Source organism: Styela clava, chromosome 7 (genome assembly GCF_964204865.1).
Source record: "Styela clava chromosome 7, kaStyClav1.hap1.2, whole genome shotgun sequence".
Classification (NCBI taxonomy): Eukaryota; Metazoa; Chordata; class Ascidiacea; order Stolidobranchia; family Styelidae; genus Styela; species Styela clava.
Window position 1 is genome coordinate 3923245 of NC_135256.1, and position 21905 is coordinate 3945149.

General features: G+C 36.2%; 1 protein-coding gene across 1 annotated transcript; it reads right to left on the bottom strand.

The window, feature by feature from the left end:
- Positions 1-1463: 1463 nt before the first annotated feature.
- On the bottom strand, positions 1464-9171 carry LOC120328111 (serine/threonine-protein kinase/endoribonuclease IRE1-like). The gene is made up of 7 exons (XM_078114848.1): positions 6622-9171; positions 6008-6136; positions 5781-5848; positions 5462-5499; positions 5315-5365; positions 4829-5075; positions 1464-4081 (listed from the first exon to the last, which is right to left on the bottom strand). Exons 2-7 carry the CDS (start codon positions 6088-6090, stop codon positions 2760-2762), a joined length of 1809 nt encoding a protein of 602 aa, XP_077970974.1. The 5' UTR covers positions 6091-6136; positions 6622-9171; the 3' UTR covers positions 1464-2759.
- Between the last annotated feature and the right edge of the window lie 12734 nt (positions 9172-21905).

Below are 21905 nucleotides of genomic sequence, written 5' to 3' on the forward strand. Positions count from 1 at the left end.
TACTTCAGTCCCACAACTGGATGTTAGGCGAACAAAATTAGTTACTGCCTCTATATTGGTACACACACACACTTCAGAGCACCGGCACAATTGCCTAATGACTGAAGTATCGGACTTGACATGTTGAAATTGCGAGTTAAATTTGCGCATTTCCATAACGACGAAATAAACTAGTTTCGGTCAGATCATTGTGGCCAAAGAAAGGTTCGCATACTTGCTATGTTTGGCAGTTATATTTGCGAGAAGTTTTTCATTTATGAAAGCTAGCCGTCAGTCAGCCCTCCGCACACGACCAAAAATCCAGCATAAGTAAATGAATCTGCGTCTCATTTGGTGTAAGATTCAAGTGTAATTTCACTAAATACATTCAGATTTCTTTTGGTATTTTTTGTGTATCAATTTTGTACCTAATTTGTTGGTTTGTGGCCCGCGTTGTCAATACAGTTCAAAAAGCGGCCCCATATTTTTGCGAATATTGCCACAAGACATTAACCATGAGTCAGTTACAGGCCTCAGGTTATGCAATGACTGATCTAAACTGAAACAACTTAGAAGACAAATTGTCCATCGGATTTTTTAAATAAATCAATTTCAAAAACACAATAAAAAATTTGACAGGTAGATAGCAAAACCAGAAAAAAACAGCTACTGTTTTTGAGTCAAAAAGGGTATGAGAGGCTGCCAAATGTTTGTTATGTCAACTTGCCAACGTTACGAAAACAAACTGATAGGCAGTTGGTGGTTAACGGTATCTTCATTGTATTTCTGGCAACTGGCATTTTCCCAGATGGCTTAGCGTGACCTGTGATGTCATCAGTTACAGATGATTGATCATGACGACCAACCAGCTGAGAAGGTGAAGGGGTCATGTGCTCTCAATAGTCTGGTGCACACTGCACATTTAGTTACTCATGGGTTACTTCCGTTATTGTTTTGGACTTTTGTTAAATATAGATTTGAACCGGATTAACAGTTGAAATCTCTTCCATTACTTGAGGCTGTCTACTTTTTGACTTAATTGATAAGAAAATTCTAGAAAATCAAAAATGTTTCAACGAAGGGTGTGTTTTTTCTCTGCTGGCATGATAACAACACATCAATCTGGACTATCTGTATTACTAGAGTGACAGGTTAACTCATGTTCACCATCCAGATTGGTTCAGTACATAAGACTCTTCAGCTAGATCACAGTTATAACAACTGAGAATAAGCGTCTTTGGAGTCGAGACTCGATCATGATGTAAGGGTTTCCTTGTTCATGGGTGTCCGGTTCCTTGTCAGGAGTTCAAAACTGTTCTGGATCAAATTGACACCTTTTTTCCTGCAAGGAAATAGAAACAATGAGATACTAATAGGGTGGTTTCACTTTTACACAAAAAATTAATTTCATCAAAAATCGCACTTCATTTGGCACATCTTTTAAAAACACTGTCAATGAATTGCTTTTTGATTTGAATAACTTACATTTATTGGCAGACTCCCTGCCTCAATGTATCAGTGACCATCCAATCCTGTTGAGCTGCCATGATTGTAGAATTCACTCTTTCATTCACACCTTGAAAGCTTTTTTATAATCCTTTGCAATGGTTCACGATTTTTTATATCCAAATAATGTTGTATTTCTTATTATTAATGTTAGAAATTAATCCTAAAATACAAAAACTACAAATTACTAATCAAAAATGTTATTGAAAAAAATGCATAAGAATTAGTGTGCAAACTAATAATTGAAGAGTACATGGTTATTATTGAAGTGCAACTACAAGCTTTATATGAAAATTATTAGATTTCAATAGATGACAGCTAATTATAAATTTTAAACTAAAATTCTGAAATGTAAACCAAATGATAAAAACGCTTATATTGAAAAGGAATTTCAGACTCCCAGTGCTGAAAGTTAAAGTCAACATTTTTTACATACTAAAATCACAAGTTTATGAGGAAAACATACAAAACAGAGTTTGCCACCCTCAAGCTCCACCGGTACAATTTTGGGGTTCAGCAAAATTCCATCCAAATTTGAGATACAATATTAATATATGTAGGCTATATTGTTTAAATATGGTCAAATACCTAATCATTATTATAAACTTGCTACACTTCAAAGATCCATTTCGTTTTGCTTTTATTTATATATTTACAATTTAGACAATAAATGACAGTTAAACTATTGCAGGGATTGTGGAATGTTCCATTGGTGTTTGACAACCACTGGTCCAGTGAAGGGTACTCCGAAGTATGCGAACCAAGATGAGGGACATCAGAACATAGTATGTGTTAGGCCATAATTTCAGATACAAATACTACGGAAGTCGCTTGGCTAGTCCCCGAACTCATAATAGAACTAAAATAAGGAAAATTGGAAAAAAATTATGGCCTAACCCTAACCTGGTACACATACCAAGTTCCGGTGTCAGCCATCTTGGTATATAATACGGGAGTACCAAGTAAAGATGTAAGACATGTCCTCAACAGAGCGCATAACACAATGGTAAAAATAGCAGCATTGCTTGTTACGAGGTTGCTTCAACTGGTTAAGTTGGTAGATTTTACCCAAGGTCCTACTTAAAAATTTTCTCAAATTATTGTTGAGTGGGTCAAAGGTCATACATTCACAATTTTTATTCAGTAACATTCCAATTGGCCAAAATCTGAGTTTCTCAGGAAAGCAGTTTACAAAGTAAAAGTGTGGTACAGGATTTTGCAAGAATACAATCAGTACATATGGATCCCCAAACACAAAGCTAAAGGAGCTGTAATTAGGTACACAACTCCATCAAAAAATACTTTTGTAGCTCTGTTGGAAACTGTACAAGCGGCACTGCACGAGCAGCACTGTTCATGCCGTCAGAAAGAGAATTGTAGACGACACAAAAAAGCTCCGGAAATAAATCATGAAACAGTTCCCATACAGCCTCTCTGGATTTAAGCATAGTCGCCAGATTCATATTTTCTTGAAAATGCTCGTCAATGTTCCGAATAAATCTAATCAAATGAATAGGACAAGAATGATCATATCTTATCCCTCTGAAACCTCCCTTTGCTATATATCCGAGTTCAAACAGAGCTTCTGGTGTCATATATGACCGATTCTGTCGAATTGTCGAAAGCCAACCAAGCTTGCCATTGCCAGTGTTGAAGTTTATGAATAATTTGCTATCTTTTCGTATTCTCTCAATAATATGCTCTCCAATACCATCTGACTTTTTATTGAGAACAAAAGGGTACAAATACTTCTTCACTTCATTCAAAAAATCCAATTTTTTGTTGCTTGTCCAAAAGTAGGGATGCAATGTTACTTTATCCCCAGTCAGACGAGAACCTGCGTTAAAACTGATCATCTTCTTTATCAAATCCTTGGTAATTTCAGCATCCAGTCCTGTTATTCGAGAAAGATCAGGATCAGCATTATCAATTATCCTGGGCTTCCATAGGTATTCTTTATCCCCAAAGACATGTTTACCGTCCGACAATATGAAATAAAACACGAGTCCAGCAGAATAAATGTCCGATTTATAAGACATTGTATTTCCTTTGTAATGCTCTGGTGAACCCCATCCATCAGTGCCAATCTCTCTCACAGATTTTGAAAATTTGGATTTGTTTGGTATAATCTCCTTACTGAGTCCAAAATCAGCGATTTTTATAATTTTTTTATCTTGAGAGAGCAAGATATTCTGCGGCTTCAGATCTCTATGAGCAATCTTCTTGCTATGGATATGACATAGTCCTTGCATAATCTGCTTTAGAACATCTTTTCGGTCCATTCCCAGTGATTTATTTGATACTAGTTCCCATAGTGTTTCAGTATCACAAAGCTCAACAACTATATAGACAGACTGCCCCCCAATTCCATCTATTTTCCCAGATTTTCTATAAAGAACTGTGTTAGGATGGCAAACCAGTTTTATGTTGTTATTTATTTCTCTATGCAGCGTTTTCTCATTCCCCCCATGTATTATCTTGATCGCAACTTTTTCCAATTTTAGGGAAGCACCTCCCAAATATCCCTCATATACTGGGTATCCTTCTCTTAAAGGTCGCGATTCATCTAACAAGACATTTTTGTCAATTTCCTTGCCTGAAAAATGAGTTTAATGGAACCTTTTTTTCAAATGATGCTTATTAGGCCATTCAATTGGAACAAGGCCATGTACAAAGAGCCACTGATAACAGAAAAAAAGCGTGGGGCTGGCTAGTTGAAATAACTGGAATCTTTCGGCTTGCGTACCCAATTTGTTACATAAAAGATCAGTGGTTTCAAACCTTTTTTACAAAATAAAGTTTCTAAAATTTCGTAATCCAAGTATATGCTATATAATACTAGGCGGTATGAAATGCTTAAATATGGTTGCAAAATTACCTGGCTAATATGAAACAACCATTTTCACATGAGATTTATTTCCCTAAAAATTAACTCAAAGTGAGAAAGCTGCGCTTATTAGCCATATGGCTTTTGGGTCGCGACCCATAGATCGGGGAGTACTGGTCTAGGTGTGGTGCCAGGGTATTTAAGCCAGAGGAGTGTATAATCAACTGAGGCAATAATGAGTCGAAAATATTCAAATCCTCCCAAAATAGAATATCTTCTTGCATGACAGGGCTGGTTGTTCAGAGCCTTGTTTCTAATTGAAAGCATTGTATAATATTAAATTAGACCAAGCTTCCAAATGTATTTGTTATTTTGTATAAAAGGATTATATTATTTTTACAGGATTAGCTGGCAGAGAGTTTTCTTTGCTATTATGATATATTGAAACTTAATGCGTTAATCCCCCTATTTAATTTTGCTTTTGACCCACTTTTTCATAAAGTTAGTGATACTTACAAATCCTTAGCTTCTCTGAAATGATTGTGAAGGAAACACCTCTTGAATTATTCCTGGCCAGAACTTCAACGTGATAGTATTTAGTAGGATTAGGTGATTCAATTTTGAAGTATGGCTCTTGGGTTTGAAGCAGGTCACCGTGTTTTACATTGTCACAATAAATTTGGACGTCGAAGTGCTCAACAGTTTCTTGATATTCCCATTTAATTAGAATATCACATGATTCTCTACAAATGTTGATTTTAGGCTGCAAGTATAGAACATGTGTGATGTTTAAATAGGATTTAATTTTCTAAAAGCTAGGCTTTAAATAAGCACCATCTAATACTGTATTACTCCATGTATAATACTCACTTTCAAGGATAAATTTTTAAATTCAAGGGGGGGAATTATACTATCGTGTGGGGAAATTTCAAAAATTTATGGGTTCTGTTTTTTGATCCCTGTATTCAGCCAAATAAATGAAAAAATCGAATGTAAGCTTACTTTCACAAGAGGATTGTCTTCATCAGATTCAGTATCACTGGATATGAGAATCTTTAAAGAGAATAAAAACAGATTAAAGTATTCTGAGTGGAAAAAATTGAGACATGCATTGTGAACAGGTAGAACAAAAATGTACGGGAAGCTTACCACGGGTGGCTTTTCATCTTGGTTGTCTCTGATAGATCCTGTAACAAGTGGTGAGTAATTGATTCGCTATTGAATACATAAGAAGGTTGCTTAATTCAGTGCTCAGCAAACTTTATGTAATACTGGGTCACATATGCAACGCCATTGCTACGACAAACATCCGTGCACAGATAGTATCTAATTTATGAGCCATTTATTAATTTTACGCATCAAATGAAGGCCGCTCGAGGGCTACCAACAATAGTTTGCTGATCACTGGCCTAATTTAAGATAAATCATGATTCCCAAATTTCAGTTCAATGATCACTTTTTGCTTTACCTGTCGCTGAAGCATTTCCACTTGTTCTGCCAGCTACACTTCTGATTCCAAATATCTTTATTTCTGATCTGAAACGATAAAAATTTTTACACACAGTTCACATTATTCATTGGTGGCCAAAAACTTCAAAACCGTTACTGCGGTGCTTTTATACTTCAGACTCTCATACACAAATGGCAATTTAACAATATACCTAAATAGTACAATACAGTGACAGACACACTCACCCTGTATCTACTGACAGCCTTTGAGAAGGATTAAATGGTTCTGTCGAAGAAGAGTCTGGAAGATTTCGTTCTTGTGAACTCATTTTTGCCTCTGCGACTTTAATTCTTTACTATCAAAATGTTTCGATGCTGGAAAAATATCAAAAAACTAAGAATTAAAGTTTTGGATAGGATTCTCATATTTACAGCGTGGCATATCTATAAAACTATACCGTACCGCTAGTCATAATTTCATGCAGATACAAGTGGGCCAGATGATACACTTAGGATAGGATTTACATATTCATCCCGGGGAAAGGAAACCACGGCCTCTCGTCCGGTTACCATTCCATGTCGGGTATTAGTTAGTTGGGTACTTGTTTTCCGGGAACATGAACTTGATGGTGGAGGAAGCCGTAACCGACCAACGGTTACGTGAAACACCAAAACTTAGATTGACGGAATACGCTGGCCGTAATTTACCCACACCGGTCTGATGATTTAACTGCTGTGCCATCGCAAAGGCATACCGGTACGGTACCATGTCTCAGTACCTGTACGGTACTCAATTCCGTAATTTACTGTACCTGATCAAAACCGACCAAAAAATATCAGCAAAAATTGATTGAACTTACCACTGAGCTTTAAACCACTCGTTCATCTGATATGATTGCAAAAAGTGATATCGTTAAAACAGGAACTGACCTGTCAGTCTGTCTGTACCCTTTCATTATCCAGGGAGTTCCCCGGGTGGCCGATGATTAGTATCCCCGTGGATTTAGTCCGGCAGAATCACGGCCGAACCTCGTTTTAAGACATAAAGTTTTTATAATTGTTTAGATTTTTTCTTGATGACATATAAACGAGAATACCAGTCAGAGACCGAAGACTTATCGATCGAAAGTTAGGGGATCCCAAAACAGCGCTCTTATTCCATAGTGACACCTTGTGTCCCATTACTAATTTATTAACAAAAGAGCTACGCCCAAATATATGGACACGTCTGTTCGCACTACAGTGGTTTACCGTACCGTCAGATCACAGTCTACAAATATATTCACACCAAGCGAAGCAGTACAGTCGGACACAAAATGGCGTCCGATGTCCGCAGAACGTTCGGTGACGTCATAGCAAACAAAAACAAATCTCACAGAGATAACAGAAATATTCGAAATAAATAAAAGTAATAGCCTTCTGGAGAAAAATTTCATCTTTAAAATTTCATCGGATTATTCGCTGTATAATTAAGATGTTAGTGTAACCTTTGGTTAGAATTAAAGTACTATAGCCTAATACCTTCGATACTACTGTACTATCATCCAACGGATTATAACTTCAATATTATACTGACTTGAATTTTGCCTGAATTACTACCACCTTTCAATCAATCTTTTACACGGTACCGTTTCAACCACTATCAAGACAGCAGGATGAATAACGAAACCCAAAACCAGCTTCTGGCCGCTGTCGCATCAGTCCAGGACGCTCAAAAAAAGCTGTTGGAACGATCGGAGGAACTGTCAGCCACAGAAGATCATGGCAACAGATCTGAAGATATCAAAAAGTTCTAGCAGGATGTAGCCCAGACCTCCCCTAAGATCGAGGAGATTTTGAAGAGACTGGAGATTTTGGAAAAACAGCAGGACGACTTAGAACAGTACGGCCGAAGAAACTGTATAATTCTTCATGGCTGCAAATCCGTGCCAGAAACGAAATACGATCAGTTTGAGGACTTCGTTATAAAATCCCTTAACAGCAACTTGAAGCTTGACAGTCCTATTGTCAAATTCGATATTGACATTACCCATAAGTTGAGATCAAAATCCCCGAAGAACCCTATCATTATTAAATTTGTCAGATGATCGACAAAAAATTTAATATATGGTAGGAAGAAAGACCTGAAAGGTAACGGTTTGTCCATCACGGAGTCTTTGACCCGTAGTAGGCTCAAGCTGCTCACCGCTGCCAAAGAAGCCTTCGGGAAGCACAAAGTGTCAACAATGAATGGGACTATCTACGCGTACTTGGACAGAAGGCGAGTTATATCCTGTTTAAATGATATCACTACTCTATCTCGTCCCCTGTACTCCAGGGCTGCTGCTCGTCCAATGGGGCTTAGCAAACAGGCTCACTGAATGCAGCCTGGTCCTTTTGGCAGAGTGGTGGCCTACAGGAGTGAAGGGGAATAAATACTTATTTTCAAATTTAATTTTCTCTGTCAAATAGGCCAGTACTTATCTAACTATAAGTTCTACATCTTTGTCTGGAAATTTAGTATTTTAACACTAGACTTTACTTCTTTACATTTTTATACTTTTTCTTTTTTATATCTATTTTATTTTTTGCCACAACCATAAAACATATGATGAAATATCCATGTAGAAATTGCCACAAATCAGTCCGAACAAATCAGAAAGCTATTTTTTGCAATATTTGTTCTTATTGGATACATTTAAAATGCACTAATATCTCTGGACAGCAATATGAAAACCTACAATCTGAAGCTGATGAAATGCCTTGGTGCTGTTTCTTTTGTGAAAAAGAATGTTTACCATTCTCTTCTATCTCTGATTCTGAAATACCAAAATTATTTTCTACTTTTCACTCAGAAAAAGCTGATGCCCAGACTCTTACAAAAATACTTAATCCTGAATACCTCAACCAAATTTTTCTTGAGTCAACCAATACTGACACTGAAGAATTCATCAACATAGACAGTGTTTTCATGTACAATAGCTCAAATCAGTATATTTGCTCCAGTGATGTCAATGACCTTAAATTCAATGATAGTCTAAAACTAAGTGGCTTCATGACTCTTTCAATCAATATCCGATCTTTAGCCTCCTTCAAAAACTACACAAAATTTGAAGCACTAGTAAATTCACTGAATTGTAAGCCACATGTAATTGCTATAAATGAAACATGGATTGTATCTGATACAAATGGCCACTTCAATGCATTGGATGGATATGTTTTCATCTCTAATAGTAGATCTCATCACCGAGGTGGTGGTGTTGGTCTGTACATTCGAAATGACCTGAAATACATTGTCCGTAAGGATCTCACTATCATGTGTGAGAAGGTTTTTGAATCCATATTTATTGACATATCATTAGAAAATAAAACAATAACCTGCGGTACTATATATAGATCACCACTAACTGATGAATTGAACAATGCTAACTTTAGACATCTTTTGTCCCAAGTTCTCTCAAAGATCAACAGGTCGAATTATAATTATATAATGGGTGATTTCAACTATAATCTTATTGATGAGTCCAATATGAATACCAGCCTATTTGTTGATATTATGCACAGTCTGGCCTATTACTCTCTGATAAACTGTCCCACCAGGATAACTTCAAGTTCTGCTACCTGTATAGACCACATCTGGACAAACGTATATGATAAAAAAATTAACAGTGCTGTTTTAGCAGAATGTATTTCTGATCATTTGCCAATTATGCAATGCTCTCTCCTAGAAAAGCAAATCCAAAACAGAATTGAAACACTTTGTCGCCAATTTACTTCGTCCAACTTGAATACTTTTATAAATGAATTGAATTCCACTGATATTGATGACTTCAACAGCATACAGGATCCAAACATATGCTTTGAAAATTTTTTTGATAAATTCTCTACTATTTACTCTCAGTCTTTTCCTTACAGAACACAAACAAACAGATTAAACAAACCTTGGTATGATACTGAGTTACGCAAACTCAACAAAGTCAAACAAAAACTTTATAAGAAATTAATAAACAATAAAAACATAGACGACAAACACAAGTCACATTATAATGAATGCAGGAATCTTTATGCTCGACTTCTCCATAAAAAGAAATCAAGTTATTATATGTCCAAATTTGCCTCTCACAAAGGCAACATTAAGGCAGTATGGAAAACAATTAATGAACTAATCGGTAAAAATAAAAACAATTCATGTCCTTTGATTGGACTTGAATGCAGTAATACACTAATTGCAAATAAATTTAATGAACACTTTTCCCAAGTGGCACAAAGATTGCTCGACAATATGCCACAACCAGCTAGCTGTGACAAAAATTACATTTCATATCTTGGGAAGCAAGAATCGTCATCCATGTTTTTAAGGCCTACTACAGCATTAGAAATAAAAAATATCATACGCGAAATGAAGCCCAAGTCAAGTTTTGGAATCGATGGTATATCATTCAAAATATTGAAATATATTCCAGAACACATCACTGATATTCTGGCATACATATTCAATCTCTCACTATCTACTGGATTATTCATTGAAAGTTTCAAGACATCTAAAGTTCTTCCTCTCTTTAAAAAGCGTAGTGTCTCAGATCTTGGAACTATAGACCTATTAGTCTTCTACCGTCGTTTTCTAAGATTCTTGAAAAAATAATGTATAGTAGAATGTCAAACTACTTTGAAACCAACAGTGTTTTCCACTCGCATCAATTCGGTTTCCGCAAGCAACACTCCACTGCTATGGCTGCTAATGTTTTGGTACACAAACTAACCAAGGATTTTGAAGGCAAACAACATGCAATTGGAATATTCCTTGATATTTCAAAAGCTTTTGACACCATTGACCATTCCATCCTTTTAAGTAAGCTCTATCACTATGGAATTAGAGGCGTCCCATTCAATTGGATCAGGAGCTACCTGCAAGACAGAAAACAAATTGTGCAATATGACAATTCATTCTCTACAAATATTTGTGTCATGAAGCACGGAGCTCCTCAAGGATCTTTACTTGGTCCATTATTTTTTCTAGTTACATTAATGATATGTCCAGGTGTCTGAAATCCTCTGAGTCAATCATGTTTGCTGATGACACTGACTTGATTCTTCATGGGGAAAACCTTGAAGATCTGTTCACAGTTGCAAACTACGAACTAGCCAACATTCATAGCTGGATGTTAGTTAATAAATTATCTCTTAATGCTAACAAGACTAAATTTGTATTATTCCATCCAAGCAAGCATAAAAGTGTGAGTTGTACAAAACCACTGCTGCTCAATGGCAATGAAATTGAAAGAGTGAAAGAAATAAAATTTCTAGGAGTTATCTTCGATGAAAATCTGTCTTGGAAATCACACATATTGCATGTTATTAGTAAAACAAAAAGAAACTTGGCAGTTGCTGCCAAAGTGTCCCAGTGTGTTAATCAATCAGCTTTACTAGCAATGTTTCAATCATTACTACTCAGCCATATCCGATATTGTTGCTCAGTCTGGCTCCATGGTAATAAAACACTTGTCTCAAAATTGCAAAGTATTTGTAATAATTTTTTAAAAATTCTTTTTAGGAAAGGTAAACGTGAAAGTGTAAACCATTTCTATAAAAAGCTAAATATACTCAAAGTTGAAGATATAATGAAATTTGAAGTATTATCATTAGTCCATGATTTCCATAACAATTCCTTGCCAAACTGCTTCGACGACATACTAACTAAAATTACTTCCAATCGAAGAAGTAGTTCCAACCTGTTCATACCTTTCATGAGTACATCTGTGAGCCAACATGCCTTATGTTATACTGGGCCCAAGCTGTGGAATTCTCTCCCCTTGAATTTGAAGACATTAAAATCCAGAAATTTTTTTAGAAAAAAGTCAAGTCCTACTTGGTATCAAAATATTAAAATTTATTATTAGAATCACACTGTTATATATTTTTCGTATGTAATTAGCTACAACTTCAAAAGAAAGACCATGACATAAGTTGGGACACTCAGCACTTGCACATACTTATTGTTTTCATGAGAATGTTGAACACCCATAACATTGTTATTGTTTCCGAGATTGCTAATTTATTTTTTTTAAAAAAAGAAGTTGAGCTCTCTTCATCTGTTTTGCATTCTAGTTGGCCATTTATTTTGTTCTATAGCATAAGATTTTCCTTAATATGGCTGTTCACATTCTGATATCTGCATGTGTATGTTTCCTTTTCTTTCAATGTTGGGTGTCTGATATTCCACATGCGTGAACTTTGTTTTCTATTTCAGTATTTGGGTGGTGTGGTTCTTTGTGAGGGTTGTAGACAGTAGAATTAAACTCCTGTATCTAATATTGTAATTAGGTGACCAGTCGAGGTATATTTGGATTCTCCCCTATTGTTATTGTTTCTGAGATCACTAATTAATTTTGAACAAGCAGTTGAGCTCTCTCCATCTGTTTTGCATTCTAGTTGGCCATTTATTTTGTTCTATAGCATAAGATTTTCCTTAATATGGCTGTTCACATTCTGATATCTGCATGCGCATGTTTCCTTTTTTTTCCAATGTTGGGTTTCTGATATTCCACATGCGTGAACTTTGTTTTCTGTTTGGGTGGTGTGGGTTATTGTGAAGGTTGTAGACGGTATAATTTAACTCCTGTACCTAATATTGTAATTAGGTGTTGATATTATGAACAGTCTGGCCTATTATTCTCTGATAAACTGTCCCACCAGGATAACTTCAAGTTCTGCTACCTGTATAGACCACATCTGGACAAACGTATATGATAAAAAAATTAACAGTGCTGTTTTAGCAGAATGTTTTTCTGATCATTTGCCAATTGTGCAATGCTCTCTCCTAGAAAAACAAATCCAAAACAGAATTGAAACACTTCGTCGCCAATTTACTTCGTCCAACTTGAATACTTTTATAAATGAATTGAATTCCATTGATATTGATGACTTCAACAGCATACAGGATCCAAACATATGCTTTGAAAATTTTTTTGATAAATTCTCTACTGTTTACTCTCAGTCTTTTCCTTACAGAACACAAACAAACAGATTAAACAAACCTTGGTATGATACTGAGTTACGCAAACTCAACAAAGTCAAACAAAAACTTTATAAGAAATTAATAAACAATAAAAACATAGATGACAAACACAAGTCACATTATAATGAATGCAGGAATCTTTATTCTCGACTTCTCCATAAAAAGAAATCAAGTTATTATATGTCCAAATTTGCCTCTCACAAAGGCAACATTAAGGCAGTATGGAAAACAATTAATGAACTAATCGGTAAAAATAAAAACAATGCATGTCCTTTAATTGGACTTGAATGCAGTAATACACAAATTGCAAATAAATTTAACGAACATTTTTCCCAAGTGGCACAAAGATTGCTCGACAATATGCCACAACCAGCTAGCTGTGACAAAAATTACATTTCATATCTTGGGAGGCAAGAATCGTCATCCATGTTTTTAAGGCCAACTACAGCATTAGAAATAAAAAATATCATACGCGAAATGAAGCCCAAGTCAAGTTTTGGAATCGATGGTATACCATTCAAAAAATTGAAATATATTTCAGAACACATCCCTGATATTCTGGCATACATTTTCAATCTCTCACTATCTACTGGATTATTCATTGAAAGTTTCAAGACATCTAAAGTTCTTCCTCTCTTTAAAAAGGGTAGTGTCTCAGATCTTGGGAACTATAGGCCTATTAGTCTTCTACCGTCGTTTTGTAAGATTCTTGAAAAAATAATGTATAGTAGAATGTCAAACTACTTTGAAACCAACAATGTTTTCCACTCGCATCAATTCGGTTTCCGCAAGCAACACTCCACTGCTATGGCTGCTAATGTTTTGGTACACAAACTTACCAAGGCTTTTGAAGGCAAACAACATGCAATTGGAATATTCCTTGATATTTCAAAAGCTTTTGACACCATTGACCATTCCATCCTTTTAAGTAAGCTTTATCACTATGGAATTAGAGGCGTCCCATTCAATTGGATCAGGAGCTACCTGCAAGACAGAAAAGAAATTGTGCAATATGACAACTCATTCTCTACAAATATTTGTGTCATGAAGCACGGAGTTCCACAAGGATCTTTACTTGGCCCATTATTTTTTCTAGCTTACATTAATGACATGTCCAGGTGTCTGAAATCCTCTGAGTCAATCATGTTTGCTGATGACACTGACTTGATTCTTCATGAGGAAAACCTTGAAGATCTGTTCACAGTTGCAAACTACGAACTAGCCAACATTCATAGCTGGATGTTAGTTAATAAATTATCTCTTAATGCTAACAAGACTAAATTTGTATTATTCCATCCAAGCAAGCATAAAAGTGTGAGTTGTACAAAACCACTGCTGCTCAATGGCAATGAAATTGAAAGAGTGAAAGAAATAAAATTTCTAGGAGTTATCTTCGATGAAAATCTGTCTTGGAAATCACACATATTGCATGTTATTGGTAAAACAAAAAGAAACTTGGCAGTTGCTGCCAAAGTATCCCAGTGTGTTAATCAATCAGCTGCAATGTTTCAATCATTACTACTCAGCCATATCCGATATTGTTGCTCAGTCTGGCTCCATGGTAATAAAACACTTGTCTCAAAAGTAGTTCCAACCTGTTCATACCTTTTATGAGTACATCTGTGAGCCAGCATGCCTTATGTTATACTGGGCCCAAGCTGTGGAATTCTCTCCCCTTGAATTTAAAGACATTGAAATCCAAAAAATCTTTTTAGAAAAAAGTCCTACTTGGTATCAAAATATTAAAATTTATTATTAGAATCACACTGTTATATATTTTTCGTATGTAATTAGCTACAACTTCAAAAGAAAGACCATGACATAAGTTGGGACACTCAGCACTTGCACATACTTATTGTTTTCATGAGAATGTTGAACAGCCATAACATTGTTATTGTCTCTGAGATTGCTAATTTATTTTTGAACAAGCAGTTGAGCTCTCTCTTCATCTGTTTTGCCTTCTAGCTGGCCATTTATTTTGTTCTATAGCATAAGATTTTTCTTAATATGGCTGTTCACATTCTGATATCTGCATGTGTATGTTTCCTTTTCTTTCAATGTTGGGTGTCTGATATTCCACATGCGTGAACTTTGTTTTCTATTTCAGTATTTGGGTGGTGTGGTTCTTTGTGAGGGTTGTAGACAGTAGAATTAAACTCCTGTATCTAATATTGTAATTAGGTGACCAGTCGAGATATATTTGGATTCTCCCCTATTGTTATTGTTTCTGAGATCACTAATTAATTTTGAACAAGCAGTTGAGCTCTCTCCATCTGTTTTGCATTCTAGTTGGCCATTTATTTTGTTCTATAGCATAAGATTTTCCTTAATATGGCTGTTCACATTCTGATATCTGCATGCGCATGTTTCCTTTTTTTTCCAATGTTGGGTTTCTGATATTCCACATGCGTGAACTTTGTTTTCTGTTTGGGTGGTGTGGGTTATTGTGAAGGTTGTAGACGGTATAATTTAACTCCTGTACCTAATATTGTAATTAGGTGACCAGTCGAGGTATATTTGGATTCTCCCCTACATTTTAACTTGCTGTAGTACTATATGCTGTGTCCTGCGTGTGTACAAAGTTTTTATTCTTCGTCGAATTTATGCTGTGTATAGCATGCAAATGTGTAAGGGTTAGTGTGATGTTATTGACTAATGAAGATAATGGCATACATGTGTGTGGTTTGACCGACATCGAAAGGTTTTTGCATGGTTTGTGAACAATTTCTCTTGTGTCCCAACCACAATCTCTTCTTTCTCAGGTCTTTCAACTAGCAGACTAATGATATTTAATTGATATTAATCAATATTTACACAATTCAACAACTTCCACTCAAAGGTGTAAGGTAGTTTTCTATTGATTCCTCATTTGCAATCATTGAATATGGTACTCGCAGATATATTTTTCGTTTTTCAGGACGTCATGATGATCAATTTAAATGCTATCTATGTCAACATGAAAGGTGTATACATCAACAAAACTTGCAGACTGATGAATCATCCGTGATGAATTTGAACTGACCGCAGTGATCAACAACCTCAATTAAAGTTACTTGCCTAATATCCATGACCCTAGAAACTTTACTTGAACTTTAAACACCATATATATTCCCTTAACCAATTTTCCTACCTCTGTATCATACCGCCCTAATTAATTTTAATTATGATTACCGGTACTGTTATTGATTAATAGTATTTAAAATAATTTGGACGTTATTTGGCTTGTTGTGGCTTCTATTTGATGAGTGAAGCAGGTCTAGCCCACCCCTTTATACATCCAACTTGGCAATTCTGATTGGGCAATTTGGCATTAGGTGACTCCAATTATAATCAGCTTGACGATATCTTTCGAGGAATACTTTTCTATTCACAATACATTACTCTTGTTGACTAATTCGATATCCAATTTGGCAATCCTCATAAAATTATTAATTTGGTGTGGCAAAAGAGTTCATTCATTTTTTATTTTTATTTGTTTGTATATTTTCCTTCCTTTTTATTTTTAAGTCTCGCTTTTTTCGCTTCCGACAGTATCATGTCTCGATGATTGTGTGTGTGTGTGTGCGTGCGTGCCTTAATTAGTTTTTTTTTTACTTTTGGGTGAGCGAACACGTACTACTTCTTTTATCAATACCTTTCCATCTAAAATCTGTACGTTTCAAACCTTACTTTAGGTTTTGTTCGCTTTCCCGATTCTATAATCAGTTACTTTTACTTTTATCATTTTTTTTATCGTCTATTGCTGATTATGGAGTCGAAATAAACTTATACTTAACCACTAAAAATTTCAGAGCAATTGGTCCAGTGATCAAAGAGAAAAGCGTTTTTTTTAATATTTCCACTAGGTGTCCAGAAAGTCTCAAAGAACAACGTAACAACAAAACGATCGTTATGTCCACTAAACGTGTCCAAACACAGAATATATAAACAGTCGTTATGTTCACTACCGTGTCCAATAAGTCGCTAATTATACGCCATAATTCGCCCGAAATCAATGGACCTTTCCCCGACCTTTATTGTTTTGATTTTGGTCGCTCAGACAAACATTGCAAATATTCAGGCTTTTGTAGGCGATAGAGTGGTACGTTGCTCGTTTTAAAGGCCTTCGAATGGCATTTTACTGGCGATCGCGGTATTTTCGTGCTTCTAAAGTTATAACATATTGTCAAGTGATCTATTATTAACGTTATTCCGACTTCACATTGCCGTTACCGTACCTAACTTAGTTCCAAAAGCTTATTTAACATACAAAAATGGAATCACTCAGAGATGACTTTTCTATGACTTGGTTCTCCAAGAACTTTTTTTCCACCAGCTTGGGAAATATACAAAACTTTTCATTGAAAGGTAATATTTAAACTTATATGGTTGAAGAATGTCAGAGGACTGGGAGACCTGCGTGACTACCGGTACCGTATCCCATGCATAGACTAATAGATAGCGTCCAAGTTAGGACTGAATTGGTGGGTTTAGTATAGAAACAAATGAAATGCAGGGGCAGTTTAAAAAGTCTTTTAAATACATTCTTGGAAACGTTGCACAAACTACAGCAATCTGTAATTAGACTATGAACAGATGAATATTTTTTTCAGATACATTCATCATGGTTCAGTCGTCAATCTTGGTTCAACGCTAGATTTCAAGGCCAAGTGCTATAGTAAGTTCAGGAGTCTCTGCCACCACATCATCTTCAAATAGTGGTGTCGCTGGATAGTCACCAAGTCTCTGATGCAATTTGTAAATGCTAGGCACGGTGAGGGCACTTAAGTTTATGTTGTATCATAGAAACACAGATTTATTAGCTCAGTAAGATGGGTGCAAATATACTACTAAAATTTAGATTCATCAGGTTTATTGAGGTATCATGATCAATTACATACTACATAAAATTACAAGACCAATAATGTTATAGTGATAACCATGGTTTAAAAATTGTTACATATTCATCCGGACTTCTGATGCTTGTTGCCATATCGTTGGACTAACCAAGACTATCTAACAGATGAAATTGATGGGAATAAAAGATTTTCTGCTGAGCCAAGTGTGTACAAGCCTCTTCCCCAGCATACCTATATAGAAGGAACAAATTAGATCCAACAGTTTTGTTGTCTGTAGTCGGTGCTAAGCCTACAAAGTTAGATCGAGCCAGAGTTCCAATCATATCTGTTCAACCAAAAACAGTCGGGTATCTGATAGGTTTTACAATATAGTTTATTTATTCAGTGTAGAAATAGAATATAACAGATTATAAAAAATATTTGATGAAGAAACAAGCAAGAAAATTACTACAAATCATACAGTTTTCCAGATACTGTGTTGTATAGGATAAAAATACACACCAGATATATGCTTCCAGGCACAACAAACAAAAACCATGAAAGCAATGGAACGTCAAAATAATAGAACTAAATTCATTTCACAATTCCATTTACAGACATAATGTATCAATATGATTTTACTGCTGAGTTATTTTATTGAAGCTGTCTGGTTTCATCTTCTGATAATATGGAAGAATTGTGCTCACTGAGCACTACCTCATTGTTATATAGTCAGAGCCCATAGTCAGATGGGCAAACAACCACCACTTGGTTCGATTCTAAAGTTATCAGGTGATTATGAAAAAATTGTAATTTATATGACAGTGATAAATGCAAAACAACCTAACAAAATAAGGATATTTGTCACACACCACAATTACTACCAAGTGCAGGGCCAACTTCTGGTACAAGGAGCAGCTTAGTGTGACTTTGCAGTCCGCACAAAAAATGATATTGCAATCACCAGGGTCCCACCGGACATGGCATGCATTCGAAACATCCTCCATAAAGTAACATCATTTTATCACCAATGGATTGTAAAAGATTCTACATGAAGTCCCAAGTCTTCAATATTAAATTTCCTTCTTTATTCATCATTTTTACAGTTAGCAAATATGACACCAATGCTGAAAGAAGTATGTGTTTTCTCATTTTGAATTACGTTAAAAGTGTTGCCCGATTCTGAATCTTGTTAATTCTTTCGTGCCCTTTTATTATTTTTTTGTGTTGTTTTATGCCAGAGAACCAAAATAAAATGATGATGATGCTCGCTTAAATTTTTCTGCTGTCTGACAAAGCGCTGTCATTGTCATCAGCAGCACTTGAGGTAGTTTCAACTGAAGAGTCTGGGGGCAGATCTGGTTGGTTCCCTGACAATCCTTTCTCAATTTCGTCAGATTCGCATGTCTCTCTCTGTATCAAATGAAGTGCAGCGTTTACACATAGTTAGTCTACCAAAATAATTCACTAGTAGATAGATTCTGTTTGATAAAAATGCAACATCGTATCGAAAGCGTATTCTCCCGTACGGACATACCGGTACCGGTACTCTTGATTGCATCAGCATGACTGTCTACTTTTTTTTGGTTCGAAATATCAGTTGCTTGACCTGTACGGTAAGATGCCTGCAACGGGTACAGCCTTTTAGTATAGATATATAGATTTCGTGAACGTGATTTGCAACAAGTAACATACAGTATTACAGCTTTCTAATTCTCGCAGCCCTGTGAAGAAAACAAAAAGGGACAAAGATCTGCCTAAACCGCCAGCAACCTGTGCCGGAACGCGTCCAAAGTTGTCTGAGCGACTTTTCAGCGGAGAATGTTTGTTTACATCTGCTCGCTTGTGATCGGTTGAGAATACGGATGTTTTGATGTCGGGGAAAGGTCCATAGGCTTCTGGTCCAAGATATGATGAATGCGCATGCAAAATCTGGAGCGGATTCAATCTCGCTTTCATGAGATATCGCGTGCATCTAACTGACAGACCCTTCAACATACTTACCGATTAAAATCGATAAGTAATAATGATACCCAAGTGGGTGTAGAGCTTATAATGTTTAGCATTTTATTTTTATTTCTGTGTAGCCTACGTTTTCATTTGCATACATAAAAGTCAACCCCTCTAAATATCTGCTTTTTCGTATTATTCACTCTATTTCTGTTTATATAATCTAATATTTCAGAACTACATGTGTTATTTTGAATATATAATTGCATTAAATCTCTTGATAATGTCAGAAATTTAGTTTTAGTACTACACATGATAGTTTATTTCAATCATATAAGCCAAGATCCGTCGACGGTTTTAGCCGTATGCTGTTGCACTTTCCACAGCAGGTGGTAGATATAGAACCCTTTTTTAGGGTGATGGTGATGAACTAAAACTTCCGTCGACGTCTACTGGGCATGAAGGCGTTGGGCTGGATTCCAGTAATGTTGTTCTCAACCGAAAAAAACTGAAAAAAAAAACTGCGGGAAAAACTGTTAATTGAGACGGCTCCATCATGCGACGAACCACGGCCTCTAGTTCGACTGCCAGTCCATGCCCGGTATTGGATTAGGTATTTCATTTTTAGATGCATGGACGTGATGGTGGAGGACCAGCGATGAGTCCGAAATCCGCTTGCACAGACCTATCTTTGCATGAAATTCAATTTGTCAGTGCAAACTCGTAAAACACCCTCAACCCTTAAATAAATAAATACTGTACAGTGTACAGCAGCGTTTCGCAAACTTTTTGCATCTTCGTACCATTTTAAGGTTTTATGCAGCGCTCGCGTACCACCTATAGAGGACCTGCACGCGTTACGTGACCTTGTTTACTGGACGACAATAAAACAAAAACGTCCATTTGGCTCCTGTCAGTTGCAAGTCGGATTATACGTTTCCGTTTTGTTTGGCTGTTGAAAATGGTTATTTCGTATTGTTCCGCTGGCTGTACGTATAGTATAGACAACGAAATGGATCTTCAGTTATATTCCACTGTTTTCAAAAGATCCGATACGTCGCGCAATGTGGATATCATCTATTGGCAGGACTGCTTGGTGTCAAGTCTAGAAGCCATCTCACTTGTGTTTCACTGTTTGCGGACAGCACTTCGTTGATTGCGAGTCATAATGTGCCGTTATTATTAATTTTTTAAATATTCATAAGCTCCCTTATTTCAATGGAAAGCAGATGACAAACTACTGTTATTGGTAGGCCTACTTGCAGACTTGACTCGTGTAAGGTATTAATCAATAATTGCCATAAGGTATTGTTTCCCTAGTTAGCAGGTAATCTATTAGTAAGTGTGAAAAGTTGAATAGATAACTAAAGTTTAACGCCATTGCTAATGCAAAAAATTACCAGAAATCAATTGAATTCTCCATCTAAGAATACGCTCGCCACCGCATCTCTGATCCCCCTGGGAGTTCCACAGGTTCCAATCCCATGCGGGGATAGTTATGTGCGAGGGGATTGCAGGTCTCCTCCCACTGAGGGTAGTTCACACGACCTCTGGTCGATTACGAAATCCCCCACTATCAAGTCCATGCTTCTAAAACAAATAACTGGATAACTAATCCCGACATAGAATGGTAATCGTACGATGTTGCACCTTGCAATCTGTCCCCAACCACAGACAAATTCTATCCTAAAAACTACCCACATTGGTAGGCATAGTTGCGTTTTAAATTGAAAGAAATCTTCATTAATGGTCAGAAGGTGTTGTCTGATTGTTTTGTTAGTTAGCAGGTAATTTAATACTGATCTGATACACAAACTTGGCACTGTCAAATGATGATTAGTGTTTAATTTATTTTCAGGAAAAAGGGAAGATAACCCATTATCAGCTGCTTATATGTCCCATCGATATTTGAATTTTTGCCATCCCCAGAGAGGAAGAGAATAGTTAGAAAAAGGGGGATTTTGAAGAAAGGCAAAAGGCAGGACCATTTCAACAAATTCTGTTAACTTGTATGCGTTGCAATATTAATTTGCGGTTGTTAGCATAAACATTTAATCTGCCTTTCGACTAGACCTACCACACTTAAAAAAGCCGCCTACACCCCTTTTCACTAGAACCATAATACTGTAAAATATTTCATAGAAATTACCCCCGAGGCATCATATCTTCCATTTGAAAGGACTGTGGAGGAAGATACACTTTTTACTATAAATTATGGAATGTTACTTCCAGGTTATCTTATCCTTGCCTATAGATATCTTGAGGTTAGTGACTCCAACTAACCCATGCATGCCACACTAAAAATTCTCTTGTGTACCCATAAAATAAAGCTGTTGGAGCCTTCAGACCTTGAAAACAGATCGATCACCTCCTGCCTTTGGAA

Excerpts from the sequence above, each read along its gene's own strand:
- LOC120328111 (XM_078114848.1), bottom strand. The coding sequence starts at position 6,090 with ATGAGTTCACAAGAACGAAATCTTCCAGACTCTTCTTCGACAGAACCA. Across the intron at positions 5,366-5,461 it reads AAGATGAAAAGCCACCCGTG|ATTCTCATATCCAGTGATAC; the intron begins GTAAGCTTCCCG and ends TTCTCTTTAAAG. Across the intron at positions 4,082-4,828 it reads TTCAGAGAAGCTAAGGATTT|GCAAGGAAATTGACAAAAAT; the intron begins GTAAGTATCACT and ends CTCATTTTTCAG.